The 25,858-nt window shown below is 45.6% G+C and overlaps 1 protein-coding gene across 2 annotated transcripts; it reads left to right on the top strand.

Moving 5' to 3' along the window:
• The first annotated feature begins 11,403 nt into the window (after positions 1–11,403).
• LOC119973886 (ankyrin repeat and SOCS box protein 13-like) lies at positions 11,404–25,385 on the top strand. 2 transcript variants are annotated; one of them, XM_038812452.1, is made up of 6 exons: positions 11,404–11,540; positions 15,121–15,271; positions 17,075–17,265; positions 19,537–19,730; positions 20,371–20,499; positions 24,934–25,385. In XM_038812452.1, the coding sequence occupies exons 3-6, from the start codon at positions 17,085–17,087 to the stop codon at positions 25,171–25,173; spliced, it is 744 nt and encodes a 247-aa protein (XP_038668380.1). In that variant the 5' UTR covers positions 11,404–11,540; positions 15,121–15,271; positions 17,075–17,084; the 3' UTR covers positions 25,174–25,385. The 2 variants fall into 2 exon arrangements, with proteins under 2 accessions (XP_038668380.1, XP_038668381.1); XM_038812453.1 differs by having other exon boundaries at positions 11,416–11,569.
• Positions 25,386–25,858: the final 473 nt, after the last annotated feature.

Raw genomic sequence — 25,858 nt, 5'->3', positions numbered from 1 at the left:
GGAGACCATTCGGCCATCTTGACCATGCCAGCCCAAGGATGCGCAGGTGCCCTTTCTAATCCCACCTTCCTGCACTCTGTCCGCAGCCCTGTAGCCTAGAGCACTTAAGGTGCAGATCCAGGTTCTTTTTTTTAAGACTTTAAGGCCTCTGCCTCCTCCACCAACTCGGGCAATGAATTCCAGATTCCCACTACCCTCTATAAAATAAAATAAGTGCTTCCTTGTGTCCCCGCTACACCTTCTGCCACTTATCTTGAATCTGTGCCCCTGGTTCTAGAATTCTCTGCCAGGGGAAACAATTTTATCCTGTCCACTCTATCTCTTCCCCTCATAACTTTTTACACCTCAATTAAGTCACCCCTCAGCCTTCTTTGTTCCAAGGAAAATAATCCCAACCTATCCAATCTCTCCTTGTAGCTACATTTTTACAGCCCTGGCAACATTCTTGTAAACCTCCTCTGCACTCTCTCCAGAGTAATTACGTCCCGATTGTAATGTGGTTACAGGACTTTGCATTTTCTGATTTGGCAGTTTGTAACATCTTAACAGAATATTAGGAGTGTGAAATCTTTTTTTTTTAAACTGAGTCAAAATGAATCCAATAATTGAATTTGAGTGCAGTTGTTAAAATATTTTCTATAAGATTCCTCATCATAACTGGCTGCTCAGAGATTGAGTAAACTGCTATTTGTAAAATAATTTGTCTTTAACTTGAAGAAAAATATACTTTATAGTACATTGACTTTGAATGGTTTAAGACTTCTATGAGGCTTTATTAGCCTGTTGGCTCAATAATGATTGTAATTGTATGTGAGGTTATCCTGGATATTCTCACTCTTTAGGCTGAATTATTGTTGTGTAGATAGAATAGCATTGTCAAGACTATTGCAGGATAATGGGTTGGCACTGTGGCACAGTGGTTAGCACTGCCACCTCACTGCGCCAGGGACTCGGGCTCGATTCCGGGTGACTGTGCGGAGTTTGCACGTTCTTCCTGTGTCTGCGTGGGTTTCCTCCGGGTGCTCCAGTTTCGTCCCACAGTCCAAAAATGTGCAGGTTAAGTGGATTGGCCATGCTAAATTGCCCCTTACTGTCCAAAGATGTGTAGGTTAGGTGGGGTTATGGGGATAGGATGGGGGAGTGAGCCTCGGTAGGGTGCTCTTTTGGAGATTCAGTGTAGACTCGATGGACCAAATGGCTCCTTTCTACACTGCAGGGATCCTATAACCATTTTTTGGTAAGCGAAAATATACTGCAAAAATTGAATATTGGCAGTTGTTAGAGAATAAAGACATTTTGAAGCATATCCTTTCTCCAGCCATTCCACTCACTTAAATGTCTCTTCCATATCTATTTGTACTTTCTGCAGTAATGCCAATGGAATGGTGTGAGACCTCCTTAATCCTCATGTTTGTTGAAACGATTACTGACTTTTCAGGGCACCATTTCTGAAGAGGCTGAAAGTCTAACCTATAACATTAGGTGTATAACATGAAAGTATTTGTATTGTGCTTCCTCATGTACGAAGGCCATCCAAAGCATCAACAAAGTACTTTTGACATACAGTGACTGTGGTTACAGTCCCATTCGGGGTGCATTTAGCGACCTGTATTCATTTCTATTTGGAATCGGTAACCTTTCTAAACCTATTGCTTGGGAAATGGGGTGAGAAATAGAGCCTCCGTATCAGGGTGGGCAACAGTCTTAATATAGAACTTGTCCATAAAACAACATGTTAATGAAGCCATCTGAGCTGGCTGCAGGGAGGCAAGAATAGGGTCTATGATTTGGGAATTAGGACTTCTCAGTGAGATCATAGATCATTTACAGTGCAGAAGGAAGCCATTTGGCCCATCGAGTCTGTACCGCAGTCAAGCCCACATAGCTACCCTATCCCAGTAACCCCCACTTAACCTTTTTGGACACTCAGGGCAATTTAGCATGGCCAATCCACCTAACCCGCACATCTTTGGACTGTGGGAGGAAACCGGAGCACCCGGAAGAAACCCACGCAGGCACAGGGAGAACGTGCAGACTCCACGCAGACAGTGACCCAGCGGGGAATCGAACCTGGGACCCTGGAGCTGTGAACCAACTGTACTAACCACTATGCTACCGTACCGAGAGCTCAGGCTTTGGAGTGAGATCCGATAGTCTGGGTGTTGGACACTGTAGATGCTGACCGAGTTCCTCGGTAACACCTGTATTTCTGAACACTGCCCATTAGATCCTTTTGGACCGGAGTTGTGGGAACAATTTTGATCATTCTCTACTGAAAAAAACCGAGCTCTGCCCATTTGTCTGGCTACCCCACTAGTGCAGTGTCTGCACAGATACTTTTTGCATCTGCCTGTTACGACTTGATCACTGCTGGAAATCTTGGTTGCTGAATCGCACTGACTTGCAGTTGTATATAGTAACAGTAATGTATTTATATACTGAAGGAAATTAAAATGAAATGTTTTGCTGTCTAGTGTAAGATAATGTGTAGAGCTGGCTCTGCAATGAGCACAGAAAGACTGTTAATTTTTAGTAAATCATCAATGTAATATCTGTAAATAACCAAATTGACTAGCCTCTTACCTTAATCTGTTTATTAAAGAAAAGCGTACAAATCACAGGTAATAAAATATTTTTAAAATGCAGAAACGAGTCATCTTTTCATTTACCCCATTCATCCTGATTATTCTTTAATTTACCCCCCCCCCCCCCCCCCCCCTCACCTCACAGAGAGCAACATTTCTAGATAAGGCTCCATACAAATCTTACAGCTAATTCATTTATTGAAACAAAAATACTTTGTGCATAACTAGAGTGGGTCTTTCAAACATGGGCAATGTTTTAATTCTGTTGCATTCATTCAGGCAGCATTAGGGCAGCACGGTGGCGCAGTGGGTTAGCCCTGTTGCCTCATGGCGCCGAGGTCCCAGGTTCGATCCCGGCTCTGGGTCACTGTCCGTGTGGAGTTTGCACATTCTCCCCGTGTTTGTGTGGGTTTCGCCCCCACAACCCAAAAAGATGTGCAGGCTAGGTGGATTGGCCATGCTAAATTGCCCCTTAATTGGAAAAAAATAATTGGGTACTCTAAAGTTATTAAAAAAATAAAATTAAAAATTCAGGCAGCTTTCACCAGTGAGGTCTGTCCTCCATTTTGAAAATACCAAAAGTAGATTTTGAACTTGGGTGCCTATATTGTTCCCTCTATTCTGACCTAAACACGTCACACTGCAAACATTTCTGCAGCTAGTTTCTGTTTTTAATAATAATCTTTATATTACCATTGCAATGAAGTTACTGTGAAAAGCCCCTAGTCGCCACACTCCGGCACCTGTTCGGGTACCCGGGGGGAGAATTCAGAATGTCCAAATTACCTAACAAAATATGAATTAACTTTATTGTCACAAGTAGGCTTACATCAACACTGCAATGAAGTTAATGTGAAAAGCCCCCAGTCGCCACACTCTGGCACCTGGTTGGGTACAGCGAGGGAGAATTCGGAATTCTCAGCTGGTAAAGGAATTGAACCTGCGCTGCAGGCCTTATTCTGCATCACAAACCAGCTGTCAAGCCCACTGAGCTAAACCAGCCCCAGCATGTCTTGTGGGAGGAAACCGGAGCACCCGGAGGAAACCCACGCAGACACGGGGAGAAAGTGCAGACTCCGCACAGACAGTGACCCAGCGGGGAAACTAACCTGGGACCCTGGTGCTGTGAAGCAACAGTGCTAACCACTGCGCTACTATGCCGCCTAGGTCTAAGGCTCACTGCGGGTCCAAAAGAACTTAAATAAGATGCCTAACTCAATGGGAAAAGATAAATGTGCCTGATCACATTGTTCACAGAAACGTTATGCATACGGAAGGGGAAGGGCAAAAATACAGATATCAAGGTGCATATTGGTGCCAACGATATAGGCAGAAAAAGGGATCAAGTCCTGCAAGCAGAATTTAAGGAGCTAGGAAGTAGATTAAAAAATATGACCCAGAAGGTAGTAAACTCTGTATTACTTCCGGTGCCACGTGCTATACAAGTCAGGGAGAAGGACTGTGAACAAAGAACAAAGAAAATTACAGCACAGGAACAGGCCCTTCGGCCCTCCCAGCCTGCGCCGATCCAGATCCTTTATCTAAACCTGTCTCCTATTTTCCAAGGTCTACTTCCCTCTGTTCCCGCCCATTCATATACCTGTCTAGATGCTTCTTAAATGATGCTATCGTGCCCGCCTCTACCACCTCCGCTGGTAAAGCGTTCCAGGCACCCACCACCCTCTGCGTAAAAAAACTTTCCACGCACATCTCCCTTAAACTTTCCCCCTCTCACCTTGAAATCGTGACCCCTTGTAACTGACACCCCCACTCTTGGGAAAAACTTGTTGCTACCCACCCTGTCCATACTTCTCATAATTTTGTAGACCTCAATCAGGTCCCCCCTCAACCTCCGTCTTTCCAATGAAAACAATCCTAATCTACTCAAACTTTCTTCATAGCTAGCACCCTCCATACCAGGCAACATCCTGGTGAACCTCCTCTGCACCCTCTCCAAGGCATCCACATCCTTCTGGTAATGTGGCGACCAGAACTGCACGTAGTATTCCAAATGTGGCCTAACCAAAGTCCTATACAACTGTAACATGACCTGCCAACTCTTGTACTCAATACCTCGTCCAATGAAGGCAAGCATGCTGTATGCCTTCTTGACCACTCTATCAACCTGCGTTGCCACCTTCAGGGTACAATGGACCTGAACTCCCAGATCTCTCTGCACATCAATTTTCCCCAAGACCCTTCCATTGACCATATAGTCCGCTCTTGAATTAGATCTTCCAAAATGCATCACCTCGCATTTGCCTGGATTGAACTCCATCTGCCATTTCTCTGCCCAACTCTCCAATCTATCTATATTTTGTTGTATTCTCTGACAGTCCTCCTCGCTATCTGCAACTCCACCAATCTTAGTATCATCTGCAAACTTGCTAATCAGACCACCTATACCTTCCTCCAGGTCATTTATGTAGATCACAAACATCAGTGGTCCGAGCACGGATCCCTGTGGAACACCACTAGTCACCCTTCTCCATTTTGAGACACTCCCTTCCACCACTACTCTCTGTCTCCTGTTGCCCAGCCAGTTCTTTATCCATCTAGCTAGTACACCCTGAACCCCGTACGACTTCACTTTTTCCATCAACCTGCCATGGGAAACCTTATCGAACGCCTTACTAAAGTCCATGTATACGACATCTACAGCCCTTCCTTCATCAATTAACTTTGTCACTTGTTCAAAGAATTCTATTAGGTTTGTAAGACATGACCTTCCCTGCACAAAACCATGCTGCCTATCACTGATAAGTCTATTTTCTTCCATATGTGAATAGATCCTATCCCTCAGTATCTTCTCCAACAGTTTGCCTACCACTGACGTCAAGCTCACAGGTCTATAATTCCCTCACAGGTCTATAATTCCCATGTGATAAAATTAAAGAAATTAACATCAACAGAAAGGAGGTTCTGCGTGGTCTCTTATGCTTAATAGTCGACAAATTCCAGGGCCGGATGAAATGTAACCCAGGCTGTTCAGTGAGGCAAGGGAAAAAGTACCAGGGACGCTGGACATAATTTTCTGATCGCAGGACAGGTACTGGAGGACTGGAGGGTTGAAGAAGGGAGAAACCAGGAAACTACAGACCAATCAGTCTAACCTCACTGATGAGGAAACAATTGGAAGCAATTCTGAGAGTTAGGATGAATCTGTATTTGGAGAGGCAGGGATTAATCAAGAACAGTCAGTCAGTATGGTTTTGATAAGAGCAGGTCATAGTTGACCAACCTGACTGAATTTAAGGTGACCAGGTATGTAGAAAGGGCAATGCAGATGTGGCGCAGTGGTTAGCAGTGCTGCCTCATGGTGTGGATTTGCACATCCTCTCCATGTCTACGTGAGCCTCACCCCCGCAACCCAAAAATGTGCAGTTTAGGTGGGTCGGCCATGCAAAATTTCCCAGAATTTGGAAAAAAAGAATTGGGTACTCTGTATTAAAAAAAATGGATTTGATGTAACATGCGATTTAACTAAAAAAGTTCAGTGTCATATCGGGCACGATTTCCTGCGTGTTTTCCGACGGCCGCCCTGGTGAGATCACGGGTCGTATCTAATGGCACTTAGTGCTAACAATTAGCCCCCATGAGTTTTATGTTGTTATTGGCTGCTGATTTGCCAAACTCGCTCCCAGCAGCTTCCCGCTAACTAGGGGTTGCTGCTTTTAAACGCTCCCGCCCAGCTCTCTCCCAGTCAGCACATAAGCATGGCACCATGCAGAGCTGCTCCACACTTTGGGGATACTGACCTGGCCAGGCTTCAGGATGCCAGCCTCCCCGAACAGGCGCCGGAATGTGGCGACTAGGGGCTTTTCACAGTAACTTCATTAGAAGCCTACTTGTGACAATAAGTGATTTTCATTTCGGGTGAGACAGGATGTTCAGTTCCCCTGGGGGGGATTAATGGACAAGCAGCAGGGCTGCCAATACCGCTGTGGAGACAGTGGTAGCAGCCATCAGTTCGGGCAGTATGACCAGGAGGGCCACCGTACAGTGCATGAAGAAGATCAACAACCTCCACTGAGCAGCAAGGGTAAGTGAACACCCCCAACAAGTCACTGGCTGGCACCTCGCATCTGCCTCACATACGATCACTGCGCTTGTGCGCCACCCTAGTACCCACCAGCACAACCCCTCCATGTCCAGATGAGGAGTCCACACATGCCACCTCCCACAGGCCATCCCAGATGCATTAAGCATGCCGCTCACAATGCCCCCTCTGTCCCCGCAGGAGAAGTTAGCCCATAATAGCCGAGAAAGGGGCCTGTGGGTAGCGGAGGTCCAGATAGCAGAGACCTCACCCCCTATGGGGAACGGGCCCTGGCGATCATAGGGTTGCCCAGGATACAGCAGTCACTGACAGCGAGGTTGGCCTGTGCCAAAAGGTGAAGATCCAATGCCCCTTCGCCCAGATGATCTGCCACAAGTGATTTGTTCATGTCAGACAAAATGATCCTTTACTCTCAATGACCACATGTCCATTCTCTCGCAGAATCTCCACCTGATGGGGCCTGGCATCTGGGGGTAGCCATCCGCCACCCAAGAGAACATCTCAGAGGACAGCTCCGAGGAAAAAACCATCGATGCGTCACAGCTATCACCTGCACCTTCCACCAGCACAGAGGGTGACATTTGTGGACAGGCTTCTGGGGCACAATCTGGTGAGCACCACACAGATGCTGATGAACATCAGGTGGAGATAGGAACATCCAAGGGAGTCAGCACTTGGAGGTCTGCTGGATCCCAGGACTTAATTGAGTCCCAGTCACATGCCGAGCCTCTGGGTAAGGTTATCTCGGAACTGATGTAGAAGCGAGAGCACGGCCGTGAGGTTGTCAGCGACACTCCAGTGAGCGCATTGCCAATTGGAGGAGTCCCAAAGGCTTCGGGCCGCAGGCGATGGTGCCAGCAATGCGTGGCATCAAGTGCAACACTACTAAGATGGCAACTGCAGTGGAAAGTCTGGAGTACGACATCAGCGCCTTGAGTGGTAGTGTCCAAGGCATGGCTCGGTCTGTGATGACCATGGCTGAGGGCTGCAACATCATGCCCCGGTCGATGAGGGACATGCCCCAGATGCATGTGGACATTGCCGAGGCACTCCAGAGCAGCTTCCAATCACTGAGGAGCATCGCTGAGGGCATCAACACCATGATGCATACAATGAGGAACTGCCAGGACTGGCAGAGCCAGTAGACGCCTATAACTCAATCAATGAAAACTGCATCAAAAACAAAATGTGGTGGATACTGGAAATCCCAGAAGGTCTGGCACCATCTGTGGAGAGAGACACGGAGTTAACCTTTTCAGTCAAAAACAACTTTTTCAGAACTCATCGGGGTATGGGGAGCAAGGGGGTATAGTTGAATCATATAATAGAAGCAAAATACCGCAGATGCTGGAAATCAGAAATAAAAAACGAAACGCTGGATAAAATCTGGAATTTTTTTAAAAAGTCTAATGCTGACCATGAAACCACTGTCGTAAAAACCTATCTGGTTCACTAATGTCCTTTAGGGAAGGAAATCTGCCATCCTTACCTGACCTGGCAGCATCTGCAGGGGCAGAAGGACTGTTAATGTTTTGAGTCCCTATGACTTTCCTTTGGAGCTGAAGAGGGGTAGAGATGTACTGGATTATATAGTTGGGGGAGGGGCCGGGGTGTTACAGTACCCGGACCAGACCCCAATTTATATTAGGAAACTGGTTGAGGTCCCAACAATTTTTCAATTTGTGAACTTTGAGAAAAGGATACTTTGCTCCAGGAGAGATTTCACTGACATATCGGGATCATTTATATTAAAACAAACTCTATTATTAACAGAGAATTAACCCAGCTAACATCCAAGGGAAAAACAGCTTTTCAATTAACAGTTAAGCAGTTCTCAAAAAAAATAAAGAAGGGACTTTGAACTTACTTTCCTACCTACTTCCAATATTCCAATTAAGCAAAATCAATGCACACAGGTCAAATGCCACTTGTTAATAAAGTTAACACTCAGTGGCTTACATATTCATTCACAAAGTCCCTGGAGAGAAAAGCTTTCGGGAAGTCAGTCTGACCAACACATCTCCTTTCTTCCGTACCCAGAGCGGCACATCTGAATATGGAACCTAAAACAAGACACAGAGCAGGGCTGAAAATGAAACTAAAAGCAGACCCAGCACCCCCCCCCCCCCCCCCCCCCAATGAGTGACATCACAGCCTGCCTAGCTTTTAACCCTTTAATCATAGAGTTAGCAGACATATAATCTGGATAGTTTAACCTGAGTTCTTCTAATAACATTACTGCCACAGACAAATAATACAATATATAAAAATTTCTTATATTCATCACAGGGTGGAGAAGGTTTTTACCTTCACCTGTTGCTCCATAGCCCCCCCCCCCCCCCCCCCCCCCCCCCACCCAATTATTTAATCTATCACTGGACCTGAAACCCAGGGCATTGCCCTGGGGGCCCTGGTGAAATGTGAATTCAATAAAAATCTGGAATTTAAAAAAAAAAGTATAATGATGACCATGAAACCATTGTTGATTGTCGTAAAAACCCATCTAGTTTCCTAATGTCCTTTAAGAAATCTGTTGTCCTTACCTGGTCTACATGTGACTCAAAACCCACAGCAATGTGGTTGACTCTTAACTGCCCCTCAAGGGCAATTAGGGATGAGCAATAAATGCTGACACAGCCCACATCCCACGAAAAAAAACCATCTCTACCCCTCTTCAGCTCTGAACATGAGTCATACGGACTCAATAAAGTTGAGTCCTTTGCTGAGTACAGGTCATTGTACGTCAGAGAGGAAGTATTGTGAATATTGTACATGGCAAAAGATCGGACTAGAAGAAAGGGTGATGTCAGAAGAAAGTGAAGGGAAGAAAGATCTGGTGATGGCATGTTGGCACCTGTGGGTAGTCGGAGCTTGTGTTTCTTAACACCCGAAAAGAGGAGCAGGTTTGTTGTTAAAACATCAGAAGAGACAAAGGATGAAATGAAACTGTGGGCCAGGACAGAGATAGGGTTAGTTGGTGCTGATGGAGAGAGAGGTCAAGTGTATACATGTGGAGGCGCACAGCACTGAGTGTGGATCTCAGGAAGCAGCAAGAACTGATGTCTGAGGAGCGTGTACATCTACAGATTCGCCTGCAATCCTGGATGAATGTGAAAGCTGGAACTACAGTTGGAATCCATGTGGAATAAGTCTGAGCCAGAGAGTGTCACTGAGGAAGGAGATGTGGCTGTGAAAGCAAGTTTTGCTGAGCACTTTATCAGACACGAGAAGGGAAGTGGAAAGCAATGAGGGTGAGCTCAGTGAAAGAGACAAACTCTAATCCTGTCGAAGAGGACAGAACTTCAAAGCAGGCATTGCTGGAAAAGAAGTGGCAGTGAATTAAACACTACAATAAAAGCAAAATACTGTGGATGTTGGAATTCTGAAACAAAAACAGATAATGTTAGAAACGCTCAGCAGATCAGGCAGCATCTGAAGAGAGAAAGAGTTAACATTTCATGTTGAATATGACTCCTCTTCAGATCTGAAAAATCATCCAAAATTAAAAGATGCCACTTTTCTGCATTTTAAAAATGTTTTATTACCTGCAATTTGTACACATTTGTTTAATAAACCGGTTAGAATAAAAAGCTTGTTCTTACTCTGGGGAGGGCTTTTGGCCGTTTTTGCCAACGGGATCTCCTGGTCCTACTGGTGGTGTGAACTCCACAGCGGGTTTCGTGGCGTTAGGGGGTGGATTCAATGAGAAATCCCGTTGATAATGGCGGTGCCGCCTCCCGCTGAGAATCACGCTGTGGGGTGGAGGGGTGCAGAAAATCCCCCCCCCCTTGTTTCTCTCTCCTCACATGCTGCCTGAGCTGCTGATTATTTCCAGCACTTCTTGTTTTTATTTCTTGCTTGTTTAGTATGTGCAGCTGACTCACAGAAGAAACTTTCTATTTGGGTTTGGTGTTTCCTGTGCCTTTTGTTGTAAACCCCCCCCCCCCTCAATTACTGTCCAAATTCTGTCTCCTCCACTTCTGTGATGTTTCCGATGGCAATGAGTTACAAATATATTGTTTTGTTCTTTCCAGTTTTGTCTGCCTAAAACCGGTGATCCTGTCTGAGGTAAGATTTTTAGCGGTGCCACCAGTATCTTGCATTTCATCATTGAGCAGGAACCTAAGCTGAACTGTCAAATCCAAAGTAATAATAATCTTTCTTAGCGTCACAAGTAGGCTTACATTAACACTGCAATGAAGTTACTGTGAAAATCCCCTTGTCGCCACATTCCGGCGCCTGTTTGGGTACACGGAGAGAGAATTCAGAATGTCCAACTCGCCTAACAAGCGCGTCTTTCGGAACTTGTGGGAGGAAACCGGAGCACCCGGAGGAAACTCGCACAGACGCGGGGGTACATTCAGACTCCGCACAGACAGTGACCCTAGCCGGGACCCTGGCGTTGAGAGGCAACAGTGCTAACCAGGGTGCCACCAAAGTGTAAACTTCCCAGCACTCACTGGGTGTCAATCAACCAGGCGAGGGGGAATTTCTGCTGAATCCTTGTGCTCCTTTCTTCCCATCTGGGCTTTTACCAATTGTAACAACCCTGGCTAAAAGATGTTTAATAAATCGTCAGTCAGGATATTTGGGTGATGAACATCTTCTGATAGTTATAAAGTCAGAAAGGAGAAACAGGGTATGAATGTACAATGGGACTGTGCAACCTGGGGCGCGAGCTCGTGGCTCTCTCCGGAGCGCGCGCGCGTAAAAACAGGGTGCTGTGCGTGCTGGCCCGGCGGCGCGCACGTCTTTGCGCGGGTCGGGAGGGGGGAAGGGGAGCAGGTGCGATGTCAGTGTTCAGCACCGCGGACAGCGCCTGGGCTGAGCGGCCAAGGAAGGGCAATCTGGCCCAGGTGGGATTTTAACCGCGAGCTTCCAGCTATGAGGCCGAGGTAACTGCTGCAGCATCCATCCCCTCCCTGTGTGTATATGTGTGTGTGTGTGTGTTGGGCCTGGCCTTTCATGCACCAATTCCTGGTGTGTGCAAAGCCAGATGGTTGCTCCTGAACATTGAAGAGCTGCTGACCTTCTCCCCCTCCACCACTGCCTGTTTTGGGGAGAGCTGATGCATGGTCCCCAAAATCCTGGGGCTTTTTAAAATTCCCTCATGCAATAGAGCCTGAGCAGGGGCATTGGCCCTGACTGACAACACCAGCAGGCAGGGTCACTGTGGTTTCCCGGAAGGGAAATGGGGTTTGACAAATGTATTAGAGTTTTTTGAGCATGTAACTAGTCAGGGGGAGCCAGCAGATGTGGTGCACTTGGACTGCAAATAGGCATTCAATACAGTGCCACATAAAAGATAAGGCACGTGCCAAAAGCTCATGGAGTTGGGGGTAATATATTATCCAGGAGAAGATTGGTTAACAGACAGGAAGCAAAGAGTAGGGATAATCAAGACATTTTCAAGTTGGCAGATTGTACTTAGTGAAATGCCAAAAGGATCAGTGCTGGGCCTCAACTATTTACAATTTATATTAATGGCTTCAGCAAAGAGACCAAGTAATGCATCTCAGTTTTCTGACCATACAAAGCTAAGTGAGAATACAAGCTGTGAGGAGGACACAAAGAGACTGCAAAGAGACTATAGGCTGGTTAAGTGGGAAACATGATAGCTGATGGAGTATAATGTGGGGAAATATGAGGTTATTCATTTTGATCATAAGAATAAAAAAGCAGAAGATTTTTTAAAATGTGTGCCAGTTGTAATTTTGATATTCCGAAGGACTTTTGTTGCACTTGTACAAGGAACAAGGACGGTAAGGTAGCCAAGTGGTTAGCATTGTTGCTTCACAGCTCCAGGGTCCCAGGTTCGATTCCCAGCTTGAGTCACTGTCTGTGCGGAGTCTGCACATTCTCAACGTGTCTGCGTGGGTTTTCTCCGGATACTCCAGTTTCTTCCCACAGTCCAAAGATGTGCAGGTTAGGTGGATTGGCCATGCTAACTTGCCCCTTAGTGTTCAAAAGGTTTAGTGGGGTTATCAGGTTATGGGAATACGGTGTCCAAAAAAGGTTAGGTGGGTTACTGGGTTACGGGGATAGGGTGGAGGTGAAGCCTTAAGTTGGGTGCTCTTTACATGGGCTGCTGCAGACTCGATGGGCTGAATGGCCTCCTTCTGCATTGTAAAGTCTATGATTCTATGAACCACAAAGTTAACTGAAGGTACTGCAAACAATTATGAAGGCAAATGACATGTTGGCCTTTATTGCAAGGAGATTGGAGAACAAGAGTAAAGATGTCTTGATACACTCATACAAGGTTTTGGTGAGACCACATCTGGAATACTGTGTGCAGTTTTGGTCTCCATATTTATGGAAGGATATATTGCACTGGAGGCAGGACAGCGAAGGTTCACGAGATTGGTCCCTGGGATGAGAGCAGTATAAAGAGATACTGAGTAAATTGGATCTATACTCTCTGGAGTTTAGAAGAATGGGTGACCTATAGGAAATATTTGGGCTTCTAAAAAGAGCTTGCCTAAGTAGACATTGGGAGGCTCTTTCCCATAGCTGGGAATCTAGACCACAAAGGCTCAACCTCAGGATAAGGCTGATCATTTAGGACAGAGATGAGGAGAAATGTCTTCATTCGGATGATTGTGAACCTTTGGAATTTTGTACTCAATAGGGTTGTGGTTATGATTATGTAGATCAACAGACTTTTGTTCTCAGGGAATTGGGGGATATGAGGAGCAGACATGGAACTGGAATTGAAACTGAAATTCAGTCATGATCATATTGAGTAATGGAGCAGGCTTGATGGGTCATATAGTAAGCTCCTGCTCCTAATTTGTCAGTTTTTTCTTGACAAGTGTGATTCCAAAATACATAATAAAAGATGCATTTGAATCTACTGATTCTGGTCCTGATGTAAACTAACTCCTGTGTGTGAGAATTGAGGGATCTGATGTACCTCCAGGTAGGTCACTGGAAGACAGGTAGTACATACTGATTACCAAACTCCTAACAGGTTAGCTATAAACATAAAGGTTAACCTATTGGTCAACCGAGATACATAACATATTGGCATGTCTTCTTCACTTTGCAAAATAAAATGTGTTGAGTCATTCATTCCTTATCTAAGGAAAGATAAGCTGGCATTGGAGACAGTCCAGAGAAGGGTCACTAGGTTGTTCCTAGGTATGGAGGGATTTTCTTATGAGGAGAGATGGTTCAGGTTGGGCCTGTACTCATCGGAGTTTAGAAGAATGAGAGGTGACCTTATTGAGACATATAGGATTCTCAGGAGGCTTGACAGGGTAGATTCTGAGAGGTTGTTTCCCCTTGTGGGAGAGTCTACAATCAGAGGGCATCATCTCAGAGTGAGGGGTGACCCATTTAAGACAGAGATGAGGAGGAATTTTTTCTCTCAGAGGGTAGTGAATCTGTGGAATTCTTTACCACGGAGAGCTGTCGAGGCTGGGTCGTTAAGTATATTCAAGGTTGATTTTTAATCAGTAAGGGAATCAGGGGAATCAAGGAGATAAGATGGGAAAGTGAAGTGGAGGATTATCACATCAGATCAGTCATGATCTCATTGAGTGGCAGAGCAGATTAGATGGGCTGAATGGCCTACTTCTGTTCCTACATCTTATGGTCTTCGGCTGCCCACTATAGTTTAGCTGGCAATGATTAGCTATGCTGTGCAGATCTGGATTTTATTGCCATTCTCCACTGGATGATTTCCACCAGGTTGCGATAGGAGCCCTGTACTTAGGTCTAGCCTTCTGGACTTGAAAAGGGAACCTCTAGTGACTGTTGGAAATATGTAACCATCACAATCAAGACTTATTGAGCCTACGATGTCGCAACTGTCAAAATCCCTCCTGCCACTTGTTGCTTAGGCTTGCCTTATCCCAGTGGTCATTATTCATTTTTATCTCATAGTAACCAGCATGGACAAAGCGAGCACAGAGTAGGCATCTTCAGGGGACATGACTGCAGAAGTGGGGAGAAAAATGCATTTTCACTTTTTAAAAGAAAGATTTCCATATTTTCAACTTGCAAATAGAAACATTTCAATAGTCACATCTTCAATATCTAAAGATTCTATTTTGCCGGCGGTGTGGCACAGTGGCTAACACGGCTGCCTCACACCGGCCGGGACACGGGTTCAATTGCAATCTTGGGTGACTGTCTCTGTGGACTTTGCATGTTCTCCCCATGTTTGCGAGGGTTTCCTTCAGGAGCTCCGGTTTCCTCCCACTGTCCAAAGCAGGTTAGGTGGCTAGGCCATGCTAAATTGCCCCTTAGTGCCCGAACTTTGGGTGGGGTTACGGAAAGAGGATGGTGTGGGTCTTGGTAGAGCGCTCTTTCAGTGGGTCAGTCTCGATGGGTCAAATGGCCTTCGTCTGCACTGTGGGGATTCTATGATTCTGTGATCTTATGGTTGGCACAGGTGTTTCTTAACTGGCCATTGTACCGCTTCAAGCGTTTTTCATTAATTGATTATCAATCTGCAATCGTTTACAGAGGTTCGGACTCTGGGCCATTTTAAGGTCTTCTCTTGCCAAAGGTGGTGAACCAATCTTTCATGGCAGGCCCAAAGGTCTGATTGTATCTCTATGACCAACAGCATCAACTTGAAAGGCACTGCTTTGAGGGCAGAAATGGAAGATTGCTGGTAAGTCTTCTTGAATCATTGTTGATACACAGTTACTGCTCAGTTCCTATGACCTGATTATGCAGGAATTGGGATCAATGTCCAAAGTTCATTGTATGTTACATTTCAGATCTAAATCAGTTGCAAAGTGACCAGTTCAGCTCAAGGATAACTGCTGATTACTGAGCCACTTATCCAGGTTTACTCACATTAAGAGACTTTGATGCATTTCAAAATGAATCAGTGACCTACCTTTTGTCTGACCAAAACTGCCATTATTCTAGGGGCCTTTCTCAATCGAAAGGGAGGTGATTCAGTCTGACTTTTATGTGCCTCTCCCAGTGGCTAGCTGCAGATCAATGTTCAGGGAAGTCAAGGAGCTAGTCACTTACCACTTTGTCAGTCACAATATGTTGTTTTCCACGTAAGATAATGTAAAAGGGGAAGGTAAGCAACTTAAGAAATGGAGGAATAACACTGGAATTCATAGAGCTTTGCTGTGCACCCCCACCGTGAATTGGGGAGGGGAGGTATAGCAGAAGCTTGCAAATTAGTTTGGAATGCTGATAACCCTGAGCAACTCAGCCAGATTCCTCCAACAGCACCTTCCAAACCCGTGACCTCCACCGTCTAGAAGGACAAGGGCAGCAGATGTATGGGAACACCACCACCTGCACGTCCTCCTCAAAGCCACACAGCTTCCTGACTTGGATCAATCTCGCTGTTCCTTCACTGTCGCTGGGCCAATGTCCTGAAACTCCCTCGCAAACGGCACTGTGGGTGTCCTACAGCGCACAGACTGCAGCTGTTCAAGAAGGCGGCTCATCACCTCCTTCTCAAGGGCATTTTGGGGTCGACAATAAATGCTGGCCCAGTCAGTTATGCCCACATCCCATGAATGAATATTAAAATAAAATATGTTGGGTTTGCCTTTGCTTTTAATTTAGATGGGGTCTTGACTTGAGTGGAACCTCTGCTTTCCCCAAGTATGGTCCCCTTCAGCAGAGAGGCATTGATGTGGCAAATAAGCATCCTGGGCCAGGGATTTTCTTGGTTCTCCCTGGGGTCGGCTGGCAGCTACTTGCCAAGTGAGACAGACACAAGTTATAGCTCCCCAATACTATAACCAAACTCAACACAGATTTAGACGTTTTGGCTAGGAGAAATATTTTTACACCCGAGGTTTGTTAGGACATGGAATGGCTTACCAGCAATAGACTTGGAAAAGAGAAGCGATATAGCTTTTAAAAGGAACATGGATAACTTTATAAAAAAAGAGAGAAATAAAGAGTTTTGGGAAATGTGAGGAGATTAAGCCGATAACCCTTGCAGAAAAGCAGCCAAGATATGAGAGGTTAAATGGCCTGTCCTATATTTGAAAATTCTTTGATCCTGTTATACCTCTCATGAGACTTACGGGGACGACCCGATTGATCTCCGTTGGGGCTCGTGGTATATGAGCTCCCCCACTGATGGGCGGAGGCCTACCAGCTGGGCTCATGAAACCAACACTCAAAAGCCGGCCCGGATTGGGACCGGCATATCGGTAGTCCCAGTTTGGACCTATGTACTGTTTGCTGTGTTGTGGCCTTTTCTTTTGACCAGAAAATAAACCTATGTTTGGATCACCTCCTTGGGTCTCCTGAAGATTTTATAGATCTCAACTTCTGCTTACTCACTAAGCAATTGGTGGAACCCTATGTGGCATTTCTTTGTTCAATTATGGAATGTCGCTGTGTATTTTGTATTGGGTGGTACTCCAGAGTATCATTATGACATTCACGATTTAGCATGCTTAGTTCTCAGCTTCTTTCTCCCTTACAGAAGCGCCATAATGGGATTTTATATTAGCTCCATGTCTGGGACTGAACTGAAAAATACTAGGTTCCAGATAGGGGCACAGCAGGAGAGACAATACCATACAACACCCAACTACAACTATAAATGGACTGATCTACACTGTGAGGCAAGCCGAGGGAACTTTGTGAAACTGCAGGCATTGCTTCGCACTGCAGGTACAATAGGCCTTAAGGATCAAATATCCCATTATCCATGGCAGTGATGTTGTAATGCTATCTTTTCATCCTTGGAAGCTATTCTGAGTCTAAAACAATGTTTGAATTGCATTTACAAAGCATTTTTAAGTAAATGAACATCCCAAGGAGCTTTACTGGAGGTCAAACAGTGGGAAAAGAGCTAACTGAGATGACTAAAGACATTGGGTCAAACTGATTACAAGTGAGGAGAGGAGGCAAGGTTAGCGAGAGGGAATTCCAGAGAGTAGGGATGTGATCACAGCTAATGATTAGAGTGGGTGCAGCAGGAAGGAAGAGCCACTCAGTGGAATAACGGAGCATGTGGGCTGGGACTTGAGGCTGGAGAAGTTACAAAAGTAGGGTGAGCAAAGGCCATGGAAATTGTGAATGAGGGACTCTGCTTTCTAATTCCAGAGGGACCAATAACGGTTGGACACAATAAGGAAAATGGGCAAATGGAAATCAGTATAGCCCAGATAAGAAGGGTGCAGAGTTTTGGAAAAGTTGGAGCTTGGGAGGCCGTCCAGAGGTATTGGTGAAGTCATGTCCTGAAGTCACAAATTTGTTATAAGGATCTCAGCAGCAGTAAAGTGAAAGGCAGCGCTGTCTGTTATAGTTCATGGAATAAAACAGTAAACAACGTGGATACAACATTGTCTGAATACAGTAATAGGAAACAGAGAGTAACAGTCAGTGGATAATGTTTGAGCTGGAGGAAAATTTGTAGTGTTCCCTAGGGATCGGTATTGGAACCCTTGTTTTTCCTGATATATATTAATGAGCAATGATCTAGATCTTGATGTGCAGGGGATAATTTAAACGTTTGAGGATGACACAAAATTCAGAAATATTGTAAAAGTGTGAGGAGGACAGTGTAGTAATTCAAAAGGACGTGGACGAGTTGGTGGAGTGGGTAGGTAGGTGACATGATGAAGTTCAAAGTGCAGAAGTGTAGGAAGAACATGGTGAGACAATATGAAATAAGGGTTATAATTCTTAAAGGGATACAGGAGCACCTGGGTGTAGATGTGCGTAGATCACTGAAGATGGCAGGACAGTCAGAGAGAGCAGTTCATAAAGTATTTTGGGCTTTATAAATAGGGGCATAGAGTACAAGGGCAAGGAGGTGATGTTCGACTTATATAAGACACTAGTTAGACCTCATCTGGAATATTGTGTACAGTTCTGGGCGCCACACTATAGGAAGGCTGTGAATGCATTGGAGAGAGTGCAGAAGAGGTTTACAAGAATGGTTCCAGGGATGAGAAATTTCAGTTGTGAGGATAGATTGCAAAGGTTGGAACGGTTCTCCTTGGAGAGAAGAAAGCGAAGAGGAGATTTGATAGAGGGGATAGGACCGAGTAATAGGGAGAAACGGTCCCTATTTGTAAAAGGATCAAGAACGAGAGGGCACAGATTTAAAATGATTTGCAAAAGAAGCAAATGTGATGTGAGAAAAAACTTTTTCACACAGCAAATGTTTCGGGCCTGGAATGCACTTCCTGGAAGTGTGATGAAGGCAGGTTCAATTGAGGCATTCAAAAGGGCATTAGGTGATTATTTGCATAAAAACAATGTGCAGGGGTACGGGAAAAAGGCTGGGGAATGGCTCATTTGCTCATTTGAATAAATGAATAAATTTGAATAAATCATCTGATGGCCTCTTTCTGCACCGTAACAATTCTGTGATCTATGCAACGTATAGAATATAGGCTTTGAAACAAACTTGAATAGGACACTGAGGTTGTGTATCTTTGATTTCAGCCTAAGTGGAGATCTGGGGAGAATAGTGAAGTTAAGGGAAAGGCTGTGGAATTTTGATGGGAGCTGAACATATTACTGCTGGCATTGCCAGTATTAAATTGGAGACAGCTCTGACTCATCCACACCATTTTATTTCAGAGAGAAGAGGTTACGGTCACCTCTGTGTGCTGGAGATTGTATAACATAACACAGCAGAAATCTGTTCTTTCACCCTGATTCTTTTAATTGTACTAGTTAGTGTACAGTAACATTTGCATTTAATTCTCAGTACAAACTTGGCTTTGAAAGAATGCAAAGAACTCCCAATGTAAACGTTGGAGTTTTACATCAAAATAAGGAGAATATTACACATTCAGTTCTCAATGCTAAACCAAAATATATGTAACATGAGGAATAACTGTGAAACATAATTAAACACGCCTGATATTTTGTAATATCACTTCAGGGCTGGAAGTTATTTTTTTTGATCTTCATATGACATTTCAGGTGAGGATCAGGTTAATCAGAAGGATTACTATGGCAAGAGCCCCCTCTACTGGGCTGCATACAAAGGGCAGCGAGCTTGCATCGAGTTACTGCTGGAACATGGTGCCGACGCTAACAGCCAGTGTAAACATGGGGCAACTCCGCTCCATGCTGTAATTGGTCTGTTTCCCGATTGTGCCCTGCTGTTGATACAGGTTAGTTTTGTGGCAGGTGATGCTGAACACAAAGTCCGCGTTGACCCACAACCTTTTGGGTGGTAACCCGCAAGCTAAGGCTGGAACTTTGGAGTATCAGAATTTAGCTTAAGAAAGCGATACAACCTGCTTTCAGATTCCACTAATGTATATTTTTTAAAATGCTGCATTCACAAATTTGGCTTAAATTTTTCAGGGGAACAAAACACAGCGGTGAGATACGAGCTGGTGCTGTAACGCTCCCCGCGGTTTGTTCCCATGCCATGAATGCCAGTTTCAGAACAGCCAACGTTCACTATGGTAAAGGAAGGAGCCACAATCGGCTTCTCCCACAACCCTTTGCAAATTGGTGACAAAACAGCAATGCCGAAAGCTTGGGAACATGTTGACTGTGCAGATTTTCGGTTGAGGGTCAATCCAGTGACATCAAGGAAAATAAAAAGATTACATTTCCCAAAAAGCAGAAAATAATTAAGTCCATTGTGAAAGTAATTCCCTCCTTTTCACTAAACACGCTCTAATTTTCCATCATGTAACTATAACTAACTGCCAGGAATCTGTAAAAGATTTTGAGGAAAATCCATTCCTTTTATAGGCTTAGAATCTTCTTTCTTCCTCCCCATCCCCTCTTCCATTCCAGAATGGAGCTGATGTCGACCTGCCTGACAACTGGGGCGTGACTCCCATGTACCTGGCTGCCTGCAGCGGACAACTGGACTGTTTGCGACTGCTTGTCCATTCCGGAGCAAAAATCACTTACAGAAACAAGGTAAGATTGAAAGGAAAAGCAAGTATTGATGCATCAGCAACATCAGGCACCATGAGATGTACCATACTGCAAAACAGGTGATCATTGTTCAGCAGTCCGCTTTGCACATCTCCTGCTTCTTATTTCCAGTGACATAGACTTAGAATTTACAGTGCAGAAGGAGGGCATTTGACCCATCGAGTCCGTACTGGAAAGACCAACCCACCTAAGCCCCCATCTCCACTCTATCCCCACAACCCAGTAACCCCACTTAACCTTTTTTTGAACACTATGGGCAATTTAGTATGGCCAATCCACCTAACCTGCACATCTTTGAACTGTGGGAGGAAACTGGAACACCCAGAGGAAACCCACGCAAACACGGGGAGAATGTGCAGACTCCGCACAGACAGTGACCCAAGCCGGGAATCGAACCTGTGACCCTAGAGCTGTGAAGCAACTGTGCTAACCACTGTACTACCGTGCTGCTTCAAAGCTAATTCAGTAAACAATTTAACATGCATGGGATGATGGTAGAATTAGTGTCAGTCATCTGGTTTGCCTAATAAGCAACATATGGCACAGCTCAGGGCTGCTATAATAATTGGTTCCAATTTTCTGAAATTGACCAAGCAAATGGTGAATGGCTGAGTTGTTTGCATTTTCTTCCTCTGCCCGGGGCTCTGAGAGGAAAATAACAATAATAATATTTATTATTGTCACAAGTAGGCCTACATTAACACTGCAATGAAGTTACTGTGAAACTCCCCTAGTCTCCTACTCCGGTGCCTGTTCAGGTACACTGAGGAAGAATTCAGAATGTCCAATTCACCTAACAAGCACGTCTTTCGGGACTTCTGGGAGGAAACCGGAGCACCCGGAGGAAACCCACGCAGACACAGGGAGAACGTGCAGACTCCGCACAGACAGTGACCCAAGCCGGGAATCGAACCCGGGACCTTGGCGCTGTGAAGCAACAGTGCTAACTAAATCAGGCAACCTCTTAGAAAACAAGAAAATAGGAGCAGGAGGAGGCCATTCAGCCCATCGAGCCTGCTCTGCCATTCAGTATGATCATAGCTGATCCTCTATCTCAATGCCATACTCCGCACTCTCCCCAGACCTTGACACCTTTAGGGCGGAATTCTCCGCTCCCCACGTGGCGTGGGAGAATCGTGGGAGGGTTTACGCCCCCCTGTTGCCCCCAGCGATTCTCCCCTCCCTCTTGGAAAAATCGGCGCTCGCCGTTTTTCATGGCGAACGGCGATTCTCCGAGCCCGATGGGCCGAGCGGCCGGCCCTTCACGCCCGTTTCACCACGGCAGCAACCACACCTGGTCGCTGCATTCGTGAAACGGGCGCTGGATGCCCGTTTGGGGCATCCAGGGGCCCGATTGGGAGGGGAGCACCGCGACTGTGCTCCGGAGGGGACAGGCCCGCGATCGGTGCCCACCGATCGTCGGGCCTGCGTCCAAACCGGACACATTCTTTCCCCTCCGCCGCCCGGCAAGATCAAGCCGCCACGTCTTGCTGGGCGGCGGTGGAGAAAGACGGCACCGTGGGTTTGCGTCGTCTGCGCGCTGATGTCATCCGCGAAGCTCCGTTCGGGCATCATTTCCGGCGCCCCCCCCCCCCGCCCAGCCAGGGGAAACAGCATCCCTGCATCCAGTCTGTCCGGCCCTGTCAGGATTTTATATGTTTCAGTTAGATCCCCCCTCAAACCCCAGAGAATACAGGCTCTCTTGACTCAACATCTCCTCATGCAACAGTCCTGCCATCCCAGGAACCTTTCTGGTGAACCTTTGCACTCCCTCCATGGCATATATATACTTTCTTAGGTAAGGAGACTAAAACTGCACGCAATAATCCGGGTACAGCTGCAGTAAGACATCCTTACTCCTGCACTCAAGTCCTCTTGCAATGAAGGGCAACATGCGATTTGCCTTCGTAACTGCTTGCTGCACCTGCATGCATGCTTTCAGTGACTGGTGTATGAGGTCACTCTAGTTCCTTTGTGCATAAACATTTCCAAACCTCATTTAAATAATGCTCTGCCGTTCTGATTTCCCGACCTCAGTGGACACCTTCACACTTATTCACATTATACTGTATTTGCCATGTATTTGCCCACTCACTCAATTGCCTAAATCACCTTGAAATCTCTCAACATGCTTCTCACCACTCACATTCCCATCAAGTTTTGGGTCATCAGCAAACTTGGAAATATTACATTTTGTTCCCTCATCCAAATCATTAATATATGTTGCAAATAGCTGGGGCCAAAGCTCTGATCCCTGCGGATACCCATTAATCACGACCTGTCACTCCAAAAAATGACCCATTTGGCACCGTTCGCATCTGTCCTCCACCTCCGGGAAGAACCTGCTCATACGGTTTCTTGTTAAGTGGGCTCTATGTACCACTTTTAGTTGCGTCAGGCTGAGCCTTGCGTACGTGGAGGTGGAGTTGACCATATGCAGTGCTTCGCTCCAGAGTCCCCACCCTATCTCCATCCCCAGGTCGTCCTCCCATTTCCTTCTTGTTGCGTCCAGTACGGTGTTGTCCCTTTCTACCAGTCGGTCATACAAGTCGCTACAGTTCCCTTTCTCTAGGATACTTGCGTCCAGTAGGTCTTCCAGTAGTGTCTGTCGTGGCGGTTGTGGGTACGTCCTTGTCTCCTTTCGTAGGAAGGTTTTGAGCTGGAGGTACCGCAGCTCGTTCCTGGGGCCTCGGATGGTCTGGGAGACCCCCCCCCCCAGGAGCCGTTGTTATACCTGGCTCATGTTTGTGTGGACCAATTCTAAACGGCGCCATGGCAAAGTCATCCAGGCGGGAGTTCATTCCCGGGCCTCGGGAGAATCGGGTGCCGACATATTTAAATGAGCCAAATTGCTCATTTAGATATGTACATCTGGATCTCGCCCAGCGAGAAGAGGTCCACATCGCGACGTTTCGCAAGATCACTTTTCACGAGGTGTTCCAAGATGCCTCTCCTGAGATTTAACGGCCTCGTTGGGAGACCAAATCGGGCGTTCGATTGTGTCCTATGTTTCTCAAACGGAGAATCCTGCCCAGTTACTCAGTAATGTGAGCACCAACAGGCTCACATTATTGTATTGAGTTTCTGAATTCAACCATGGTGTGCTGAGGGACTGGAAAAACCTAACTGTCAGCCAAAAGTGCTATTGGTAATGGCTTGAGAGCTGGTAACGTTTCCCATCTTTGTGGCCACATGTGCCTTTTAATAACCTTCATTTCTTGGCAGAACATACCGCTTCAAATACATTTTCATTTCACAGATAAAAATTTCTCAGGTCTCCCAAACAGTAAAATGGGTGCGAGCCACTGGACTGGATTCTCCCGTATCCCAGCCGCCTGTTTCTCAGCGAACAACCGTTCGCCGGCGTCGGGATTCCCTTTTCCCATCACTTGTCAATGGGATTTCCCATGGAAATCCATGCCCTCGGGAAACCCATAGGCGGGAGTGCGCTGCCAGTGGGAAAAATGAATCCCAACGGCCAGAAAATTCCAGCCACTATTAGTTTAGACCTTCTTTGTCACCACGTCTACTTTAGTCAGCTGCTTCAGCGGGAAACATTTGAACTCACAATCACTTGTTCCAGAAAACAGAAGTGAGACTTTAAATAAGTGAGGTGCCTCCTGCTCAGTTAAGATGAGACCTGTTTGGGGCGGAATGGTGGCGTAGTGGTTAGCACTGCTGCCTCACGGTGCCGAGGACCCAGGTTCGATCCCGGTCCTGGGTAACTATGCGTGTGGAGTTTGCACATTCTCCCTATGTCTGCGTGGGTCTCACCCCCACAACCCAAAAAACATGTGCAGGATAGGTGGATTGGCCACTCTAAATTGTCCCTTCATTGGAAAAAAGAAGAATTGGGTACTCTAAATTTATTTTTTAAAAAGGTAAGGCCTGTTTGCTGTGGAGAGTTAGTGGTGAGGCAGTAAATGCGTGAGGAAGGGATCAAATGGCATGTAACTTCAGTTAGATTACAGCCAAAATTCAAATAAAAGTGATATGCAGGTAATTAAGGTGGCTCTTTTTTGAAAAAGGAAAGTATCTCCTCTTGTCTTCAAGCATAATTTAGCAAGTAAAGACAAAATGGAAGCAAATAAAATAGGGATACGACAAAGTTTTATCATTATAGCGTCAAAATTAATTTTCTGGCGATATTGAATTTTGTTTTAGATTGCAGAGGCCATCAGCAGACAGTTTAAGTTTGAAGCTGTGTTGTGGGTGGGATGAGGGGGGTTGTTGGCTCGGGCATTTGCCATTGTATTTGTTGTTAGTGTTAATTATTTGTTGTTGTAAATATGATAAATGTGAAAAAGGAGGAGAATAAAAATATATATTTTTTTAAATGTTTAAAGTTGTGAAAGTTTGCATCCACTGAGCTACAGCTTGAGACCAGTGACACTTTGAAGTGTGTTATTATTTCAGAGCACCGGAGAGGCCCCTAAGCAGTTGGCTTCCAAGACCACCTTCCTGTCCTGGATAGATGGGTATCAGAAAAACCCATTATCGTTGAAGCAAACCTGCCGGCTGAAAATCCGCACGTTGGTCAGCTATCGGAGGCTGCACGTCATCAGGACAATTGACATCCCACAGTCACTGAAAAATTACCTTATGTTTGATGACCTGACTTTGTACAGCTCTGTATCAGAAGTTGGTTCAGTGTAACCATGTTGACCCCTTCTTCAACATCCATTATTGCTTTCCAGGACCAGGTTCCATGACATTTGACGGACCTGATATTCTCTCTCTCTAATTCAGAGCCCATCAGTCTGAGTTCTATGCTGCTGAGAAGGATGCGGTATCTTTATTTACTGAGATTTAATTTTTTTACATTATTTGTACATATTAAATAATTTCTTAACTGTTTCAAACCAAAACAAATAGACCCCATGCAGTCTTTTTCAAACTTAATAATCACTTTGGGAAACCTGAGGCAGGAGATCACCCTGAAGCTCAGAAATGACCGCCATCACAGCCTTTCAGTTAATAACGTTCCTGTTAATAATAATGGGGCTGCTTGTTAATTGTTCCATTCATCATGTAGCATCATGCAGGTTCAGCAAGGAGTACATCAGTCTTCTCTTCCCCATTATCAAACTAATAATGTAACAACAGCTCCCTTGTGAGAGCACCGGGCGGCTACATTCAATTATTAAGTTGGGTGAACACACCATGTTACCTTTATTAAAAGTCGGAATAACTATGTTTGGTTGGCCGCCATCTTTCCACCTGTGAGAGATGATGGGGAATTCAGTCTCAGAGCTTTGGTGAGTCCAGATGGGATCATTTGCCGCACTTCTTTTGCTGGATGAACAAGCCAACTCTGGAAACAAGTGCCACTGACACAAAT

The sequence above is a fragment of the Scyliorhinus canicula genome, chromosome 11 (assembly GCF_902713615.1).
Source record: "Scyliorhinus canicula chromosome 11, sScyCan1.1, whole genome shotgun sequence".
Classification (NCBI taxonomy): domain Eukaryota; kingdom Metazoa; phylum Chordata; class Chondrichthyes; order Carcharhiniformes; family Scyliorhinidae; genus Scyliorhinus; species Scyliorhinus canicula.
This window is presented reverse-complemented; position numbering and strand designations above follow the sequence as displayed.

Excerpts from the sequence above, each read along its gene's own strand:
- LOC119973886 (XM_038812452.1), top strand. The coding sequence starts at position 17,085 with ATGGGATTTTATATTAGCTCCATGTCTGGGACTGAACTGAAAAATACT. Across the intron at positions 19,731-20,370 it reads GTGCCCTGCTGTTGATACAG|AATGGAGCTGATGTCGACCT; the intron begins GTTAGTTTTGTG and ends CTTCCATTCCAG. Across the intron at positions 20,500-24,933 it reads AAATCACTTACAGAAACAAG|AGCACCGGAGAGGCCCCTAA; the intron begins GTAAGATTGAAA and ends TTATTATTTCAG.